This window comes from Dama dama, chromosome 9 (assembly GCF_033118175.1).
Source record: "Dama dama isolate Ldn47 chromosome 9, ASM3311817v1, whole genome shotgun sequence".
NCBI classification, from domain to species: Eukaryota; Metazoa; Chordata; class Mammalia; order Artiodactyla; family Cervidae; genus Dama; species Dama dama.
The window spans coordinates 5,445,151-5,466,407 of NC_083689.1; the positions used below are offsets into that span (position 1 = coordinate 5,445,151).

At 47.8% G+C, this 21,257-nt stretch overlaps 1 protein-coding gene and 1 non-coding gene across 2 annotated transcripts in view; one reads left to right on the forward strand and one right to left on the reverse strand.

Annotated features, from left to right (window-relative positions):
• The first annotated feature begins 4,816 nt into the window (after nt 1–4,816).
• Nucleotides 4,817–21,257, forward strand: part of GFPT2 (glutamine-fructose-6-phosphate transaminase 2) — a 43,379-nt gene continuing 26,938 nt past the window's right edge. Inside the window, exons 1-2 of the mRNA XM_061149618.1 lie at nt 4,817–4,918; nt 20,325–20,432. Of these exons, the coding sequence (XP_061005601.1) occupies nt 4,912–4,918; nt 20,325–20,432 (115 nt within the window). The 5' untranslated portion in view covers nt 4,817–4,911. The remainder of the gene's footprint in view (nt 4,919–20,324; nt 20,433–21,257) is intronic.
• Nucleotides 16,964–17,035, reverse strand: TRNAC-ACA (transfer RNA cysteine (anticodon ACA)). The gene has a single exon. It is a non-coding gene; the product is annotated as a tRNA-Cys (tRNA).

Sequence of the window (21,257 nt, forward strand, 5' to 3'; positions counted from 1 at the left end):
CTTAAAATTGTTTTTGTTCTTTATTTCCTAAATGAATGTATACTTCTTCTGGAAGAACAAAGCTATAAAGATTTATAATTAGCCCTATTTTTTTTTTTTAATTAACTTACAATTATAAAAGACACGAGTTCACCCTTGTGGCAGACCTCTTCTGGCAGGGAAGAGAAGGTGAAACAAGTTCTCCAAGGAATTCCTCAGCAAAGTCACCTCTGTGTTGGCCTAGCCTGTGCTGAAAGGGTGGTCTTCTGTTTCCTCAGAGCTGGGGTGTAGTGGGGGGGGGGCGGGGGGCAGGAGAAGGGGTTGGAGTAGAGACACCTGGTGGCCAAAACTTGAGCTGCAAGTTTTGAGCTCCCCCTTACCCATGCCCTAGCCAAACTTCAGAGGCCTTCCTACCCCAGGCCCTTACTCTGTGGGAAGATTCCTACCTCACTTTCCCTCCTGGCTCAAGGTTTTGGCTGTCCCTGACCCCTGGACCCAGGTCAGTCTCTTAGATTCTCCCTAGCCATGGGCCTTTTGTACCCCACTCATCAGTTCAGTTCAGTTCAGTCGCTCAGTCACATCTAACTCTGTGACCACACGGACTGCAGCACACCAAGCTTCCCTGTCCATCACCATTTCCCGGAGCTTACTCAAACTCACATCCATTGAGTCGGTGATGCCATCCAACTATCTCATCTTCTGTCATCCCCTTCTCCTTCTGATTTCAATCTTTCCCAGCATCAGGGACTTTTCCAATGAGTCAGTACTTCTCATCAGGTGGCCAAAGTATTGGAGTTTCAGCTTCAGGAACACCCCTTCCAATGAATATTTAAGATTGATTTCCTTTAGGATTGACTGGTTTGATCTCCTTGCAGTCCAAAGTACTCTCAAGAGTCTTCTCCAGCATCACAGTTCAAAAGCATCAATTCTTCGGTGCTCAGCTTTCTTTATGGTCAAACTCTGCATCCATACATGACTATTGGAGAAACCACAGTTTTGACTAGATGAACATTTGTTGCCAAAGTAATGTCTCTGCTTTTTAATATGCTGTCTAGGTTGGTCATAGCTTTTCTTCCAAGGAGCAAGCATCTTTTAATTCCATGGCTGCAGTCACCATCTGCAATGATTTTGGAGCCCAAGAAAATAAATTCTTTCACTGTTTCCACATCTATTTGCAATGAAGTGACGGGACTGGATGCCATGATCTTAGTTTTTTGAATGTTGAGTTTTAAGCCAGCTTTTAAACTCTCTCCTTTCACCTTCATCAATAGCCTGTTTAGCGAAGAAATTCCTCTTTGCTTTCTACTATAAGGGTGGTGTCATCTGAATATCTGAGGTTATTGATATTTCTCCACCCCACTCACACCCCATCTGCACACCCCAGCCTATCAGGAGGGAGGTGATGAAAGGCTGGTGGGTGACTTCCTGCCCCACCACCAGGTCTGATCTCATCTGTTGCTGCTCCTTGTTCTCCTCACTTCCAATCTGAGCTGAGGCTCAGCCAGCCCTGAGGCAGGGTACTCCATCTAAGTCATGACATCTGGGTTGTCTGGCCCACGCTCCCTGAACCCCATCTGCTGTGGAGACCACTCAAAGTCCCCCTAGAATCTCATGCCTTCCCCCAGATGGAGTGATGCCATGCAGGGCTCCCAGATGCAAGCACATCCCTAGCTTCCTGGACATGCCTCTGAGGCCTGGGAAGCAGTATATCCCACAGCTCTGGGCAGGGTTGGGGCTCTGGGCAAAAAGGAGCCAATGTCAAGGTTTGCTTGGCATTTCTGCTCCCAGAAGGGTACAAAGAAATAAGGAGGAAGAGGTCATCACTCCAAGCTGTCCAGGGGCCACAGCCCAGCTGGGGCAGTTGGAGACTGGTGGTAAGGTCCTTGATGGCAGTCCCTGGGAGCTGGTGACAGCCCAGTCAGGACTTCTGCTGGAGTCAGAGAGTGGCTTTCATCATACCATGGACCCTGCAGTCCTCCCGAGGCTCTGACAGAAATGTCACAGCTGAGAAAACAGCTGAACAGGGCTTGTGACCAGGAGATAGCAGGTACCTTCTGTGTCCCCCAGAACAGCCACAGGACTCAGATGAACTGTGTACGGGGTGCAGGAGAGCAGATCTTTGGGCTCTTTGGAAGAAATCAGACCAACGAGCAAATCGTCTGACTTTAAAAGTTGACTTGAGGGTGAAAAAAAAGTGCAGGAAAAGAAGCCCTGTCTGTGGTTGCCATTTGCAATGCCGGTGTAAGCTCCCCGCTGGCCACAGGGGTCACTCCTAGCCATGGAGATCAGCCTGGGCACTAGACAACCAGCACTCACTGGGAGTGGGCTCAGGGCCCTGCTCCACCCGGCCCTGTGGGCTTCTGGCTCCAGCTACCCAGGCTCACCCTTCTGGAAGCACAAGAGCAGGGCCAGGCTGGGGAAGGTATCTCTGAAGGGTCCCATATCCTCCCTCCTCCGAGAGGAACCAAGTTGAGTCTCTTGATCCAGACCAGCCCCGTGGCTCCTGGTTTTGTGACTTTGGTCAGATTGCTTAATTTCACCAAACCTCAGGGCCTCCTGAGCTGCCCCCACCCAGACAGGTCCTGGACAAGGTGAGACCAGCAAGGGGCTCCAGCCAGCAAGACCTTATGTGCTAGGGCCACCAGCAACCTAATTGTTCTCCTGGACCTCCTCTGGATCCCAGTTCCAACAGATTGAAGGAATTAGGATTAGACTTGGTTGCAAATGACAAAAGTCACTTCAGAGTGCCTCAAGTGAAGACAGGAATTTATTAAGCCCTGATATTAAGAAGCTAGGGATAGATTGTGGCTTCAGGTTGAGCTGAAACCGGGGGCTCCAAAAATATGTATCTTTCTCCATCCTAGGGATCTGCTTTGCTCTGGGTCCTTTGCTCTCAGAAAGCCTCTCCCCACGCAACCCTGAATGTGACAAGAGTGTTCCGGGCATCACCAGTCTGCCAGCTGGACAAGGGACAAGCTCGTCTTTTCTGTTGACCTCCCTCACGTCCATAAGCAGATTGTCAAGGGCCCAGCATGGGCCACATACTGATCCCTAAACCAACAGCCGAGTTACCTATCGGTTATGTGGCCAGCCCCAGGCCACTGTCCTCCCAAAAGTCTCCCAGGGACTGGTCCCCAAAGCAGGACAGCACTGCAGATACCCCTACAGGGGTCCTAGCATTCATGCCGTTCACCAGAGGGAGTGTGAATTCCTGGGGAGGATAGGGGACAGATGTGGACCCTGTTAGGACCTCAGGGCTCCTGGTGTCTTGGTCCTATCAGAGGGCCTAATAATATCACCCTATTCCCTCCTCAGTTACAGAGTGTGGAGGTCAGTCTGGGGCAGAACAGCCTCATCTCCCAACTCAAGGTCTAGCCCTCAGCCCCAGGATCTTTGCACGTATCAGTACCTCCCTTCTTGAGTCTGTTGACTTCCTTTGGCAACTGCCCTGGTTCTATACTGACCTGCACCAGCTCCAGCCCCTGCCTAGCTCCAGGCAGCCTGGCAACCTCCATATCAGACAGGTCTGTCTGCTCTCCCTATATCCCACCCAGAACTGCCCAGCTCTCTGTGACACTGGACCAAGTGTCTGCCTCCCCACCACTTTGTAAGCGCCAGGAGGGCGCAAGCGAGATCTATTTTTACTGATCTTTAGGGCCTACTACTAGGACAGGCACGAAGCCAGCTGCTCAGGAAAGAGGGAAGGAGTGAGTGAAAAGGACAGTGCACTGTGGAGGGGGAAAAGCAAATGTGGCAGCTCCTGAAAACCACCTGTTTCCCAGCAGCTCTACTCAACCAACCCCCTCCTTACTGTTGCTCAGCCTCAGTTTTCTCAAAGGTCCAATGGGTACAATAAACACTTCCGCCTGCCAGGTCCTGCAGAGTCTTGACGCTAGAGACAGATTACATCAGGAAAACTGTTCTAGACAAGACGTAAAAAGCTTCGTTTTTTTCCCCCCTCTAATACGACTTAAGAGTATCTGTTTAGAATTTCAAGATTTTTTTTTTTTTTTAAGTAAAATAAAAAAAACACCAGATGGCCTCAAAGTACGCAAATGCTGGGCCAGTTCTCCTGACCTTCCTCCGGAGACCAGGCTGAAAGCGCAGAGCGGGGAAGGTCGGGGGTGGCGGGGGGGAGGGGGGCGGGGGGTGGGGAGGCCATGAACTCAGGCTTCGGTGACTCACGGCGGGGCCAGATTAGGGTTCCCGAGATTAGACCCGCCGAGCGCAGGCCAGCTGCGCCGAGAAGTGGGCCAGCACACCTCCCTCCGGGACTGGGCGGCTTCCTAGGCTCCCCCAGCTTTGCTCAGGGGAATCCCGGCCTCCGATTTCCGGCTCTGCAGTAATCCCAGGTTCAAGTTCTGACAGCGCCCCCTCTGCCGGATTTTGGCAAAGTCCCATTCCATCTCTGAGCCTACCTGTGCGCTGAGAGGAGTCTAGCGCGCAGAGGGACGCACACTCGAAACGCGGTTTATTATGCGGGACATAGGGCTCTGTGACTTACACTGGAAACCACATTACATCTCGGGAGGTAGGTTTCATTGCTATGCCCATTCTACAGATGGGGAAACAGAAGCACAGAGCGACTCAGGCCCCTGCTCGAGGTCCCACCACACCTACTCTGTGGCTGAGTCTCGATCTGAACTCAGGAAGCTCCCTGCGACCACCCGCCTGTTTCCTGCACCCACGTGTTACAGCGCCGGAGCCGCCCCTCGTAGGCGGCTTGCAGACTCGCGGGGGCCGGGTGCCCGCCGTTGTCACGACAACCGGCGGCCAATGGGGAGCGGACAGGCGGGAAGAGGCCCCGCCCCGCCCCCGCCCCTGGCGGCGGGCTCCGGCTATAAGGACCCGAGGCCCAGGCGCGCTCGGGAGAGACGGCGGTTAGCGGCGAGCGGAGGCCAGGATCCAGCAAGGGCGCGAGCAGCAGCAGAGATGTGCGGTGAGTGCAGTGCCCACCGCCGCGGCGGCCGCGGCGGCCGCGGGCTCCGGAGTCCCAGCATCTCAGAGCCTGGGCCCGAGAGCCGGGTGCCTGGGACTGGAGGTGGCGCGAAATGGGGGCGCCGACTGAGGAGGGGCTCTCGCGGGCTGGGCCTGCCGCCGAGTTGGCCGTCCCACTGCGGGGTGAAGGAGGGGGTCGCCTCACCCCAGTCTGCAACCCACATCGGGGAGGCAATTGGTCCTGTCCTGGGCCCTCGAAACACAGAGGTGTGTTTCCTCTGCACCTCATGTCCAGTGGGGAAAGCGCCCCCAAGTCTCCCACAAAGGCGGCCAAATGCAAGCTAGCGTGTTCCCTGGGCTCGGGGTGCCCATCTGGCTCTCCATCTCCAGCAACTGAGGAGAGGCGACCACACCTGCTCCGCCCCAGTGGTGTGGGGAGCGGCCCCTGGTGAGCCCGGGAAGGGCCTGTGCGTCCTCCTCGCTTCCCAAAGTGAACTTCTTGTCCCTAGAAGGGTGGATTCCGTATTGCCGCCCCTTTATTGCAAAGAGCGCTCGACGAGGCGCAGGGAAGGAGCAACAGTAACCGCCGAGCGTCGGGCGAATCTGGGAAAAGAAGCCCTAAACTGGGAGAGGGCTGGGGCCCCGCCTCTTGAGTACCGCGGTGACCCCTTAACGGTGGGGAGGGCGGCCCAGCCCGGCGCGCGCATCAACGATCCCTTACTCTCTCTGCTGGGTCGCCTCCCTGCTGGGGACACGGCTGAGAACTTCTGCTGGGACAAAAGGTCACTGTGCTTTTTTTTTTTTTTAATTTTTTTTAATTGAGTGGGATTCAGTTACCCATTTCAGCCTCCTGTGGGTGGAGGACCTGTTGGTACGTTTGAAGCCATGAAAGGCCTCTGTCTGACTTTGCTGAGGGCTACTGGGGTGGAGTGTGCCAGCGGTGAGCTGTGGGCCAAAGTCTGTACAGGCCTTGTTTCTGAGGCCAGGCGCTCCTGTAAACCGGGAAAGGGACCGACTGATGGAGGAACAGGCCCCAGACTTTTGGGATGCCGCTGCCCCAGGTCAAACAGACATCAATTTAAATTCCGGAACTCTCAGCAAAAATGTCAAGATTCCTGGGCATCATTGGTATTGTATATAATGGGTTGCCTGTAGGCCATTCCTGGGGAGAGAGAGAAGGCAAAGGTGGCAATTTTGCCAAAAGGCTTTGGGTTCCAAACTCCTTAGTGTGGCATTCAAGGCCCTTGGCCGCCTGTTGGTCTTGGAGCCAGACCGAGATCCTCCCACTGGGTCTGCCCCTCTAGCATGAGCAGCTTCCCTCCTTCTTCCTCTCAGATGCCCTTTTGCCCTTAAGACCACCTTGACTTTCATCCCAGCTTCAGTCTGTAACTGACCCATCAGGGCTCTTAACCCACCCTCCTGCCCTCAGTGAAGTCAAGTCTTGTGGAGTTACTGCATGGGAACGTTGTTTCCTTTTCTTGTAGCCAAGAGAAAGTCTTAGCTGGGCGCTAACATGTCTTACATATTTCTGATTCTTGCACAGAGGAAGCTGTCCTGAGCTCGGAGCTTACAGAAATAGTGGGCTGGAATTGAACCCATTGGTTTGGTTTGTTAGTGTTTTTTTTTTTGATTATTGTATGGTCTGTATATATATGGCAAGTGATACTGGTTTTCCTTTATGTCTGTTTTCCTTTTGTAATGAATTTACTTATTTAAGTTTTGGAACTTTTGTCAAATTTATAGAAAAATATTCAAGAAATGATTGTGCATTTGATACCAGGATAGTGCAATAATCATGAAGGTGCTCTTGGAATAAACCAATTACCCCCTTCACTTTACATTTGGGGAAATTGAGGCCCAGGGAAATCTGTGCACATCTTTGAGCAGTTGCTTTCTCTGGACTGACTGGCTGTGGCTCCACTGGGATGCCACCTCGAAGCCATCTCAGAGCTCAGATCTCTGGAGCTGGTTCTGCAGGGGTCAGCAGGAGTTGAACTGGAGGTCTTTCCTTATCAGTTGCTGATGACCAGGCTCACAATGGCTCCTGATCCCCCTTCTCTTTGCTGCTTCTCCCCTAGGAAGCTAGACCCAGTTTTAGTTGACCCTTCGCGCACTATGCAGATGACCCTCAAAGTTTCAATGAACTGAGAAGTTTAGCCTGGCAGCCCCATGCCAAACCAGCTTTCTGGTTTGGTGCAGAAACAGAAACTTTATTTTTTTAATTACTGTACTTACCAAGCTACACAATTGGGAGATTTCACATAATTAGGTAGGATTTTGACTTCCCTTGAAAAAATCCAAAGATGAGCAACTCTGAGTCCATGTTTCTGAATAGTTTACAGTGGCCCCTGGAATGACAGGTGCAAACTCCCTTGTTCTCCCATGCTGACTCAGCTGCCTCACTCACACATGTTAGCTGATGGCCCCCGTACAGTCTGAGCTTGGGACCCCAGCGTAGTGGAGACAGGGACACTGACTTTCCCCAGAAGAGAGGGAGGGGCCTGGGACAGTGCCACAGGTCTGATTTCAAGATTGAGCTCTCCCGAGAGAAGAGGATGATAGGCATACCAGACTGAAGGCACAGCATATGCAAGGGCATGATGGCATGCATGCGTGGGGGTTTGACAGAAAGAATTGCATGTCCTGTCTGTGAATTCTTAAATCTTCCCTGTCCTTCATATATATGTCTGTTTGTGCTCAGTCACGTCTGACTCTTTGCAACTCCATGGACAGTAGCCCTCCAGGCTCCTCTGTCTGTAGAATTTCCCAGGCAAGAGTACTAGAATGGGTTGCCATTTCCTACTATAACCGTATATGTTTAGTAACCTTTTTGTGGGCTATTATTCATCCTACTACAGTTGGATTCTTGCTTTCAGATGCTTTCCCTAAGAACAGTCCAGTGCTGCCAATCCCACATAGCAACAGATTTTCCAGCTAGCCAGAAGCATGGTGACCAGAGGGCTCCTGGTCAACACCCACCTCTTCTGGTCCCAGCACTCCACTCTCAAACTAGAGCCGCTGCAGTCAGAAGGTGAACATGGGCATCAGTTAAATACCGCTTCCTTCACTGGCATCATGCTACATACCCAGTTGGACCAAGTAGTTTTCATACTCTCTCTAAAAGTCAGTTCCCATGTCATATAAATAATGTGCATCTTGCTCTCCATGCATGCAGGTGATACCCTTTCCACTTACTTCTTTCTGCAAGACACAAGCATGGTTTTATTCCCCAGAATCAAGACAGGCCAGGACACACACACACTACACACACCGTGTGTTTACTGCACAGTGGTCTTTCAGGAGAGTTTGTCAGTGCTTCTGGGGGTTTGCTTGCCTCTTGTCTTAGCGGAGGAAACAGCAAGTCAGGGAGATTACTTGACTCAGGAGAGCTCATCTTTTTGTCCCAAAGTTCTTTCGGCTCTCAGAACCCTGTCATATTCGACACTCCCTTCCCCCTTGTAACAGTTCAGTTCATGAATGGATGCCTCAGAAGAGACTGGGCTTGAGTTGATAGAGCTCAGACTCTGGGGTCAGGTCACCTAGCTTGTTGCCTCTCCAAGTTACAGGAATCCTGAGAAACAGAACCTCCTACCCAGTGATGTGCCGATAAATGTTAAACAACTCTTTAGCTCGTTCATCAGTTTCTGTGGTATGAATACTCTTACCATGGCTGATTTCAGGTAGGTCATCAAATGTGAGGTCCCTGAGCTTAGCACTGGGAAGCGATGCACACAGCTGGTCCTTAGGAGCCAGTCTCAGCAGCTTCCGAACACCGACGCCCCTACTTGTGGGACTTTTTCGGCACTCTCGTGCGGAGGGCTGCAGCGAGGTTGGCAGAGCAAGGACTCTGCACAGACTGCTATCCTCCTCCTCATCGTCCTCCTGCTCCTCCTCCTGTCCATCATCATGCCATTTACCCGTCAGTCTTATTCATCAGGGGTTTCCCGAGTTCTGAGAAACCTTCTGGAGATTTTGTGATATAAGATTAGCAAATGGGGCTTTTTAAATTGAGTTTATTTTTATATTTAGCAAAATTTGCTTATAAAGGAATAGGAACTTGAGGTTACAAACACTCTTTGGAGAAAGTTCTGAAGACACATTAGGTGCAAAGCCAAGTAATTTCATCTAGTCATCTGCCTCTTTAATTTTCAAAGGAAATATTTCACTGTAAAGAAAAGAAAAAAAAAAAAAACCAGTCTAGCCTAATATGGTAGTTTGAACTATTTTCTTGAAAGTTTTTTAAGTACAGTTTAGAGTATTTATGTGTCGCTTCCCCTTTGTTTTGGTGAAGTGGTGAAATGCTGATGGCACAGGGACACCACGAGTTTTTTGTTAAAAAGAAAAATGCCTTGCTCACCTTTACCGCAGGAAGCAGAGTCTCCTGTTATTCCAGGGGTTCAAGCGCTGTAGTAACTTTAACCCTCGGAGCCCCGAGGAGGCCTGAAGCAGGGTAAGGCTGTCCCCGGAGGAGCCAACCCCCTCCTGACCCTGAGCCAGGCCTCGGGGGTCCTCTGCCTCTGCTTGAGGACCCAGCTGTGGGACCCCCGTCTTGACTCACTCTACTCTCACTCTGCAGGGAAGCAGCAGGAATTGTCCTCCCTGCTTCATGAATAAAGTAGCCTCCCCTGGTCTGCATGAGGGACGCCTGGACATCCAGAGAGGCCAAAGCCCCCTCTTGCAGCCCTTGCTCTTGGCCTGGTGGCCTCCATCCTGGGGGGCTTCACCTGGAAGAGTATAATCCTACCTCCCCTGGCATACCACACACACATACACATCTGACACTCAAGCACAAACTCACACACATACACACCCAACACACATACCTGGCACTCAAACACACACATGCACACACTCTCTTACACACACACACACACACACACCATACACACAGGAATTCTATGAGGCAGAGATCTCACTGGCCATGCCTTCCAGTTTAGGACTCAGAATATTATCTAATCTCTACGAGGCTCATGGACTGAGGACATCAGATGCTTCAATTCTGAAAAGCATTATTGGTAGTTGTGGAAAGAGCAACCTCTGACTGGAGGGTGCCAGCCCGGCTGGGTGGTGACATAGCCCTAATGGAGTAAGCCCCTACCCTGTGTGAGGTACAGGTGGTACTCTGCTGGGACTGTCCACCCTCAATCATAGGGCAGTGCTTTTCACTGGGAAGCTGATCCTTGGAAAGGTGGAGATGTTTTCCAAAACTATAGCCACAGAATCAGAATATGGACCTCAATCCACCATCTGTGAACTTAGACCTTCTTCCCTCATCGTCCAAGCCCCAAATGACCCCTCTCCCCATCTTGTACCCCTATACCCCAGGGGTGGTAGGTTCCATGAGTTCAGTGATCCTAGTTCTGACTAGAAATCCAGAGACATTGCCCTTCCTTGTGGTCATTGTTATAATAACAAATTCACTTGAAGGTTTAAAGCACCCCTGCCTTCATGGATGGATCTCTGAGGTGCGTTTGGTCCTGAGTCCCTAGATGATCTCTCAAGCCATATTTGAAGGGAGCATTAGAATTCTCAGACCCCCAAGGTGGGCTGGGCCAAGGGGCTGCAGTCCCCTCTCAAAGGGCTTGTCTCTGTCCTGCATCACATGTGCAGTCTCTTCTGGAGTCCCTCTGTGTTTATCTGTGGTTTTTTTTCCCTTTAGAACCTTTTCTCACTCTTCTCATCAGTTTTAAGAGTGGGACCCTGAAAACACAAAAAACCTCAAATAGCCAAAGCAATCTTGAGAAAGAAGAATGGAAATGGAGGAATCAACCTTCCTGACTTCAGACTATACTGCAAAGCTACAGTCATCAAGACAGTATGGTACTGGCACAAAGACAGAAATATAGATCAGTGGAACAAAATAGAAAGCCCAGAGATAAATCCACACACCTATGGACACCTTTTCTTTGACAAAAGAGTCTAAAATATACAGTGGAGAAAACTTTAACAAGTGGTGCTGGGAAAACTGGTCAACCACCTGTAAAATAATGAAAGTAGAATACTTTCTAACACTGTACACAAAAATAAACTCAAAATGGATTAAAGATCTAAATCTAAGACCAGAAACTATAAAACTCTTAGAGGAAAACATAGGCAGAACACTCTCTAACGTAAATCACAGCAAGATCCTCTATGACCCACCTCCCAGAGTAATGGAAATAAAAGCAAAAATAAACAAATGGGACCTAATTAAAAGCTGTTGCACAATGAAGGAAACTATAAGCTAGGTGAAAAGGCAGCCTCCAGAATGGGAGAAAATAATAGCAAATGAAGCAACTGACAAAGAATTAATCTCAAAAATATATAAGCAGTGCATGCAGCTCAATACCAGAAAAATGAAAAAGTGGGCAAAAGAACTAAACAGACAGTTCTCCAAAGAAGACATACAGATGGCTAATAAACACTTGAAAAGATGCTCAACATCACTCGTTATCAGAGAAATGCAAATCAAAACCACAATGAGGCACCATCTCATGCCGGTCAGAATGGCTGCCATCAAAAAGTCTATAAACAGTAAATATTGAAGAGGGTGTGGAGAAAAGGGAACCCTCTTACACTGTTGGTGGGAATGCAAACTAGTATAGCCACTATGGAGAACAGTGTGGAGATTCCTTAAAAAACTGGAAATAGAACTGCCATTTGACCCAGCAATCCCACTGTTGGGCTTACACACTGAGGAAACCAGATCTGAAAGAGACACGTGCACCCCAATGTTCATCGCAGCGCTGCTTATAATAGCCAGGACATGGAAGCAACCTAGATGTCCATTGGCAGATGAATGGATAAGGAAGTTGTAGTACCTATACACAATGGAATATTACTCAGCTATAAAAATGAATACATTTGAGTCAGTTCTAATGAGGTGGATGAAACTGGAGCCTATTATGCAAGAGTCAAGTAAGTCAGAAAGAGAAACACCAATACAGTATATTAACATATATATATATATATGTGTGTGTGTGTGTGTGTGTGTGTGTGTGTGTGGAATTTAGGAAGACAGTAACAACAACCCTATATGCAAGACAGCAAAAGAGACACAGATGTAAAGAACAGATTTTTGGATTCTGTGGGAGAAGGAGAGGTGGGATGATTTGAGAGAATAACATTGAAACAAGTATATTACTATATGTAAAATAGATGACCAGTGCAAGTTTGATGCATGAAGCAGGGCTCTCAAAGCTGGTGCTCTGGGACAACCCAGAGGGATGGGGTGGGGAGGGAAGTGGGAGGGGGTTCAGGGTGGGGGGACACATGTGCACATGTGGCTGATTCATATCGATGTATGGCAAAAACCATCACAGTGTTGTAAAGTAATTATCCTCCAATAAAATAAACTTTTTAAAAAAAGAGTGGGACCCTGAAAAGCTGTTTGGAGGCTCTGGATGCCAGGATGGCAGAGTGGGTACAGGGTATACCCTGAGCTGCAGTGGTTGGGCCAAGGTAGCCTCTGCCCCAGGACTGGGCATTTCTCCAACCAGCTTGGAGGGATTTTGCTATCCCTCTTGGGCAAGAGAGGGAGGTATGTAGTGAGAGCCTGCCTTGCTGTGGCTTGCCTCTGCTCTGTGGGGAGGGGACTGGATGAGAAGACAAAGCTGGAGTCAGAAAAAGGAGTGTCCCATGGAGAGGTTGACCTCCTAGGGGTCAAGGGAGGGTGTATCAAGATGGCCTGGACCCCACCAGGGAGTTCTGAGTGTGTCCATCAGCAGCCAGGTGGGCATCTCCCCACAGGCCAAATCCCATCTGCTAACTATTTCTCATCCCTTGGGGGTAGGATTCTGAGACAGATCTTATGCTAATTGGGGGAGCAGTAGTGTTGCGCCGTCTGAAGTCAGGTACACCTAGTTGTGAATTACTCAACTCTTTGGCCTTGGAGCCAGAAATGCCGTCTGTCCATGGGAGCCACAGCCTGAGCATAGGCATTGTGAGGTTTAGATAAAATGAGATTGACACATGGGAACGCTTCATAACCGATCATAATAATGGTTGTGATTTACTCTGCAGCCCCTTTTGGGATCCTTCCCCAGGACATGGTCCATTTATCTAGAAGGCTCTCCACTCCAGCCCTAGGATGCTCATAGTACGTGGTAGCTGGGGGTGGGTAATGCTGGGGCATATGTCTTTGTGCTTGAGTGTCTTGGGATTACCACTGGAGCAGTGCCTTCCTGCCCCGGTGAAAGGAGCTAACACGCAGGGACATCAGGCTCAGCACTACCTACCTCTCTGACCTTTGCGTCCCCAGTGTTTACACTCTGGGGTTCTCACTGCTCATGCATTGAGAGTGGCTGTCTCCAGCCCAGCTCAAAGGTCACCTTCTCTAAGATCAACTCCCTAAACCTGTTCATTTATTGATGCATTTATTCATTCAAAAAAATAGTTACTGAGCATCTAAAATGTACCAGGCTCTGCTCTGGGTTCTAGGCAGTGAATAAGCAATGGATAGACAAATAAACAAGACATGTGTGGTCTCCATCCTCATGAAGGTTATAATCCGGAAGGGAGTCAGACAGAAGACAAGAAGGGAAGTGCTATACGGGAAATAAAGGGCTGTGTGACTTTTTAAAACTTGGGAGAGGGGACAGCCTGCAATAGGCCAGGTGGGTGACCTGTCAGCTGGCCCCTGCAGGATGAATTGAAGCCACCTCTTCAGAGAGCTAGGCCAAGAGTCCTCTGCCCCTTTCCCACCTCTCAGCATCTAGCCTCTCTGCCTGCAAATCTCCTGAGCAGGGGGATGGTCCCTGTGAACCACGTCCTCTCATGACTCGCCCTGCAAGGCCCCCTGACTGGGCCGTCTCAGCAGCACCGAGCTCAGTGACGTGGCCCCTGTGGGTCAGAGAAATGTGTATGGGATGATTTACATCTTAATGAAGCTGTCACCAGATCACACATTTGGTTTAACCATCATTTCCCCAAGGAGAAAGCCAAAAACAAATAACAGTAAAATGGTACTGTTTTCCTTGTGGTTTTATTTAATCATTTTTCAAGAGCTTCTTGTGCCATATGCATACCTGCATTTGTGCCACATTCTCCCCAGGAGGAAGAAGCTCCTTGCCTGCTCCTTTTTCACAGCCACAGACACTGTTCCTGCTGCTTTACAAAGACTCCTGTGAATTCTCTCAATAGCCCTGGGAAGTAGGTGCCGCCATCACCATGCTCCCCTGGGAGCTCAGTGACTTGCTCCAGGCCACACAGAGAGAACAAGGGGTGGGCTGGGATTTGAAATCAGCATTTGGCAAAGGCAGCAGGTGGTAGCTGCTACCTTCTGTGCTTCTCACTGTCACAGACTACTAGTGAGCAGGCAAAAGAGGAGTCACTCAGGTGGGGTGACCCTAAGGCTGTCTTTTTTCCATATGAGACTGGCTGTAAGATAGTGCTTTCTCACTTGTGGAGGCTACTGTTCCTCCAGGTGAGCAGAGCTGGGGAGCTACAGTGAGGTCGAACTGGGCTAGATGACAATCCTGTACCCACCACTCTCTAATTATATATGTACAATATGTATAGCAGCGCATAGTAAAATACTATATGCAGGCACATGGCAAAATATCCTGACTGTACACTAAGGACATATGCAGCAGAAAAGAAATCTCTGCCTCTTGTCAGCGTCCTCATCAGAGGCCATCACTGTTCCCTGGGTCTCCCAGCAATACTCTGCATGTCTTCCTGCCCCACCTTAGATAATTTACACATACTCTGCAGGCCACTGTTGCGCTTGACACATCTTGGAGATGTAGCTTGTTTTCCAAGAGAACACACAGCTTTACCGTATGCTCTATGTAGGGCTGCCTGCCTGTGGCCCCACAGTGGCCGTGTGTGGCTGCTCCATCACTTACTTGGGCCCTGCTAGGCATCAGGCTGTCCCCAGTCTTCAGCTACCACAAACAGCACTGAGCAATTATCTTCATGCATGTACACTTGAATCTCAGCACAAGTATCTGCTGGATACATTCCTAGAAGTGCAGAAGCTTGATCACCAGATGTGTACATTTTAATTTGAGAGATTGCAAATTGCCTTCCAAGAGAGTGCACAAATTTAAACTCTTATTGTCAAAAACTGGTTGATCTTAACTGATTTCATAGGTAAAAAATGGATTCTCTCTGCAACTCTTATTGCTGATAGAAGGGATTCCAGAAGGGAAATCTGACATGAATAGCAAGCAAGATTCCTGAGAAAGCAGCTTTGTATGCTATATCATTATTTTTAAAACAGTAAGAGCCTCATGGAGGTGCTGGTTTATTCACTCTCATCTGATAGCATGCAGGGAGAGTGCAGCCAAGAGCAGAGGAGAGAAACAGTGCTTAAAAGAACTTACTGAACACATGTTGGTATGCTAGAGATTTCATGTTAAAAGTTAGATTTATGCCTTCTTGCGCAAAGACCTTGAAAACCACTTCTTGGCAACTCCTCTCACCACAGTAATCAACCAAACAGTGTCTGAGTGGCTGCCAAGCCTCCCAGCTGGGTGTGGACACAGCTGGTGCTTCTGAGGGCCAGGACCCTTTAGCCGTTCCAGCTTGTTCCAGCCCATCAGGGACTGTGGAGCAGCAGTCAAGGCAGCCACGACCAAGGAGGCTGTTGTAGATCTCAGAGCCAGAGATGTGTATGTGCCTGACATGAGTTCAGAAGTGAAGTGTGACCCAGAGGAAAGGGAATTACAGGGGAGAATTTAAGAGCAGAGCCATATTAGCACTCTTTCGGAAGAGTATTTTGGATTTAAAATAACTGGCCTGTGGGTGGGCCTTTGTGTCATTTGCGATGGCTGTTAGCTCCGTTTTGCGAAGTGCAGGTATAATTCTAGAACAATTCCCAAGGTGCCAGGAAAGTTTCGCAGTTTAAAAGATACGAAAATGGTTTGTGAGTTGCTCCATCCTTCATACAGCTGTGTGCTCTTTACATTGACTGGAATTTCACCATATCCCTCCAGGGAACTTCCTGCTTTTTTTGCAAAAAAGTTAATATTATGAAAAGTTTTACCTAATCATAGATTTTGGTGATGGCTACACAACTCTGCGAATATACTTAAAAACCATTGTATTATATACTATTTCAAGTGTATAATATTATGGTATGTGACTTATGAGAAATGCTGAACTGAATGAGGTACAAGCTGGAATCAAGATAGGTGGGAGAAACATCAACAACCTCCAATAGGCAGATGATACCACTCTAATGGCAGAAAGTGAAGAGGAACTAAAGAGCCTCTCGATGAAGGTGAAGGAGGAGAGTGAAAGAGCTGGCTTAAGACTAAATATTTAAAAAAACTAAGATCATGGCATCCACATTCCCATTACTGAATGGTAAATAGAAGGGGAAAAGTGGAAGTAGTGACAGATTTCCTCTTCTTGGGCTCCAAAATCATGGTGGATGGTGAATGCAGCCATGAAATCAGAAGACGATTGCTTCTTGGCAGGAAAGTGATGACAAACCTAGGCAATGTGTTGAAAAGCAGAGACATTACTGAAAAAAGTCTGTATAGTCAAGGCTATGGTCTTTCCAGTGGTTAAGTACAATTTTGAGGACTGGACCTTAAAGAAGGCAGAACGCCAAAGAATTGATGCCTTTAACTGTGGTGCTGGAGGAGACTGCGGAAAGTCCCTTGGAGAGCAAGGAGATCAAATCAGTCAGTCTTAGGGAGATCTATCCTGAACGTTCACTGGAAGGACTGATACGGAAGCTCTAGTAGTTTGGTCATCTGATGCCAACAGACAACTCGTTGGAAAAGTCCCTGATGCTGGAAAAGATTGAGAGCAGAAGGAAGATGGATGGCTGGAAGGCATCACTGTGCCATGAACGTGAACTTGGTCAAACTCCGGGAGGTGCTGAGGGACAGGGAGGCCTGGTATGCTGCAGTCCCTGGGGTCGCAAAGAGTCGGACGTGACTGGTCAACTGAACAGCGACAACGTATGACTTGTATCCCAACGGTGGTTTAGTTGCTCAGTTGTGTCCAACTCTGTGCAACCCTGTGGACTATAGCCTGCCAGGCTCCTCTGTCCATGGGGTTCCCCTGGCAAGAATACTGGAGTTGGTTGTCATTTTCTTCTCAGGGGATCTTCCCAAACCAGGACTTGAACCTAGATCTCCTGCATTGTAGGCAGATTCTTTACCAACTGAGCCATCAGGGAAGCCCCTGTATCCTATTAGAACTGTTAAAAATTTACATTAAAAAGTAATGGTCTTTTTTTATATTTAAGTAAGTTGACAAAAATACATCTTGTGGCCAGACATGTTTAGGTTTGAAGTGTAGGATAAATCGTGAGCTCCTGAAGCACAGATGCTTAGCTGGGTAAATGCTTCTCACCTGACCTAGAAGACAAAAATAACTGACTACCAAAATTATCCTTGGCCATTTTTAAAGGAAAATGTCTGTAACTGCTCAGAAAGCACACTGTGCATGTTTTAAAATATAAATTCTGCATCTTAATACTTGTGTGCAAATATATCCTATATACAGTAGCATACAGTACCTAGAAATGCAAAATATAATTTTTAGCACTGTATATTTTATCATCTTTTTTTTGACTGTGTCTAGATTAATTTTAGCAAGTTATGTTTCACGTGATGTGACCCTTGTTACTGCTTCAATTCAGTTCAGTTCACTTCAGTTGCTCAGTTGTATCCGACTCTTTGTAATTGCGTGGACTGCAGCATACTAGGCCTCCCTATCCCTCACCATCTTCCGTAGTTTGCCCAAGTTCACGTTCATTGATTTGGTAATGCTGTCCAGCCATCTTCCTTGTCTATCGCCAGCTCCTGGGGCTTGCTCAAACTCATGCCCATCGAGTCGGTGGCATATAATATTTACTTAATTGAAGTTTAATCATTCATTCACTTATACAGTATTAACTTGAATATAATCTAGAAACATTACAGAAATATCACATGAGTGGTTTGCTATATAATCATTATCAGTCCTCAGTTATATGCTGGCAGATTGCCCTCTCCAAGGTTTATCTTTGGCAAATTTTTTCTCCAGTTTTATTGAGATACACTTGACATGTAAGTTTAAGGTACACATCAGTTCAGTTCAGTTGTTCAGTTGTGTCTGACTCTTTGTGACCCCGTGGACTGCAGCACACCAGGCTTCCCTATCCATCACCAACTCCCAGAGCTTGCGCAAACTCATGTCCATCAAGTCGGTGATGCCATCCAACCACCTCATTCTCTGTCATCCTCTTCTCCTCCTGCCTTCAATCTTTCACAGCACCAGGGTCTTTTCCAATGAGTCAGTTCTTCGTATCAGTTGGCCAAATATTGGAGCTTCAGCTTCAGCATCAGTCCTTCCAATGAGTATTTAGGACTGACTGGTACACAACATAGTGATTTGTATATGTATATATGTATTGGTATGTGTTATATAGGTATGTGTTTATGTGTATACATGGGCTTCCAAGGTGGTTCTAGCGGTAAAGAACCTGCCTGCCAATGCAGGAGACATGAGAGATGTGGGTTCAATCCCTGGGTTTAGGAAAATCCTCTGGAGGAGGGCATGGCAAAACCCACTCCAGTATTCTTACCTGGAGAATCCCCATGGACAGAGGAGCCTGGTAAGCTACAGTCCATGGGATTGCAAAGAGTCAGACATGACTGAAACAACTCAGCATGCATTCATGCATGTATATACATGTTGCAGAATGATTACCCCCAGTAAGATTAGTTAACATTCATCACCTCACATAATTAAAAATTTTTCACTGTGATAAGAGCATTTAAGATATACTATCTTAGCAACTTTGAAATATACAATAGAATATTATTAACTGTAGCCACCATGCTATACATTACATCCACAGAATTAATCTTATAACTTGAAGTTTCTACCTGTGGACCACCTTCACCTAATTCCCTCACCCCTTACCTACTACCTATGGCAGCCACTAATCTGATTTCTTTATTCATGAGTTAGTTTCTTTTAGATTCTATATATGAATGAGATCATACAATTTTTGCCTTTCTCTGTCTGATATACTTCACTTAGCATATTGTCTTTAAGATTCATGCATATTGTCACAAATGGCAGGATTTCTTTCTTTTTTATGGCTGGATGATATTCCATTAATATTACATATATATATATATATATTCCACGGTTCCTTTGTTCATTCATCCATCAGTGGACTCTTAAGTTAATACAGATTTGTGGTCATTTTATTCAGCACCCGTGGCGGCTCAGACAGTAAAAGAATTCACCTGCAATGCAGGAGACTTGGGTTCAGTCCCTGGATTGGGAAGATCCCCTGGAGAAGGGAATGGCAATTCACTCCAGTATTTTTTTCTGGAGAATTCCATGGACAGGGGAGTCTGGCAGGCTACAGTCCACAGGGTCTCAAAGAGTCAGACACAACTGAGCAACTAACCCTTACTTCCTTACTTAACACTATTCCACATGCATTTATTGAACAAGGACCATGTGCCAAGACACAGTAAGAAATATAAAGGTAGAAGCACCTGCCTGTGACTTTGTCAGGAGATTTAGATGTCTCAGGATGGAAGAGCACTGGGCACCACCTGAGCAAGTGAACTCTTCTGGCCAGGGCCCGGATAAGCCTGCCCCAGAAGGTGGGGTTGGAGCTGAACTGTGAGAGAGGCAAGTTTTCCTGTGTAGGGCACAAGGACAGAGAGATGATGTTTTGGAACACTCCCAGAGCAAGATAGACACAGACCTAGGGTTCATAGTCTCAAGCACTGGAGTGGAGGAGTTTGAAAAGAACCAATATGATGACTGTTTTTTCCTATTTGGTAAAATCTTGTTTTGATATATGATTGCTGAAAATAAAGCCAAACAAAATCTTCTTGACTGGTAGGCCTTCCTTGATGATAAGGATTCTCTGTGGGGCCAAGAGATGATTTTATGCTTGCTATTGTGTAACAGCAGTGCTTGTTGAATGTAGTGCTCCAAGCCGCAAGGCCAAGTGGAAAGTGGAACTAAGGTCCCAGCCCCTGCTCTTACCTGTGGCAGGAGGCTGGGGTGATCTCCTTATCACTCTTCCTAGGAGTGTTCGGTGCAAACCAAGGAGTTCACAGAGCGGGGACTTCCAGGTGTCCCTAGGTAGTTGCTTTGTTTTGCTGATCTTTTCTGTTATAAATGCTGCCACAGTGAACGATGTCTTCTGCAAGTATGTCCATCAGAGAAATCGTGGAATTGCAAGGCCATGCTGTGTGTGTGTGTGTGTTCTTCACAGGCTTCGTGAGTCCTTTAGTCACTGCAGGGGGACTGCATACCATGCCCTTCTAGAAGCAGGAAGGGAGTTAGGCTCTTCTTCCACTGTGTCTGGGGAAGGCCACAACGTCCTCTGCAGGCAGAGGAAGCTCTCCGGTGATGCACATCCAGTGGTGTCTGTGTCCCCAGAAGTGTTTTCTTCTAAACATGAACCAAGTGTTTTGTAAATGTATGATTTCCCCCTCTTTTAACAGGAATCTTTGCCTACATGAATTACAGAGTCCCCCGGACAAGGAAGGAGATTTTTGAAACCCTCATCAAGGGCCTGCAGCGGCTTGAGTACAGAGGCTATGACTCAGCAGGTAAGCTCCAAAGGAGACCACCATGCAAACATAATGCTTGTTCATTAAAGAAATTTGAAATTTTCTATAGAAAAATAGAAAGGAAAAACAAGGGTAAGAAAAAATCCATCAAAAGTGCCCCCCATCAATATCAATACCTCTTCTGGTCACCTGGGGTCTGGGGACAGTAGAAGTGTCATGCAGTTATTTATTGTTTTTACCTAATTACAATTATGCCGTTCTGTAATTTTGTATTCTTCTTTCACTTGCCTTGTCATTTTCCGTTATCCTCAGTGCTCCCTAACATAATCTAAGTGACTGCACAGTACTCTTCTGGAAGACCATCTCACAGTTCACTTCTCCATCCACATAAGAGGCGGCTATTTAGTCTGTTCCCATTTTTAACTAAGCAGCCTTAGGAGAAAAAGAAGAGCCAGATAATTATATATCCCTATAAATTCTTAATTGGAAAAGGAAAAGGCAACCCACTCCAGCATTCTTGCCTGGAGAACCCCATGGACAGAGGAGCCTGGCAGGCTACAGTCGCATGGGGTCGCAAGATTCATGCACAACTTAGCGACTAAACCACCACCACCACCATAAACTCTTAACAGAAAGCAAGATGGAAGATTGTAGGCGCGCTAGTGCAGTGGAAACGCTGTTGTTACAGTGCCAGAGTGCAAAGCACAGAAGCTTTCTTAAATGAACCCACTGCCTTTGGTGGCAGACACGGCGGCACGCCTCCTGCAGGCAGGCTCCCAGGAGTTACCCTGGGTTAGCAGCCGCAGCAGGGCTCAAGCGTGTGTTCCCTGCCTGCTGGGAAGCACTGCCACAGCCGTGGCCTCC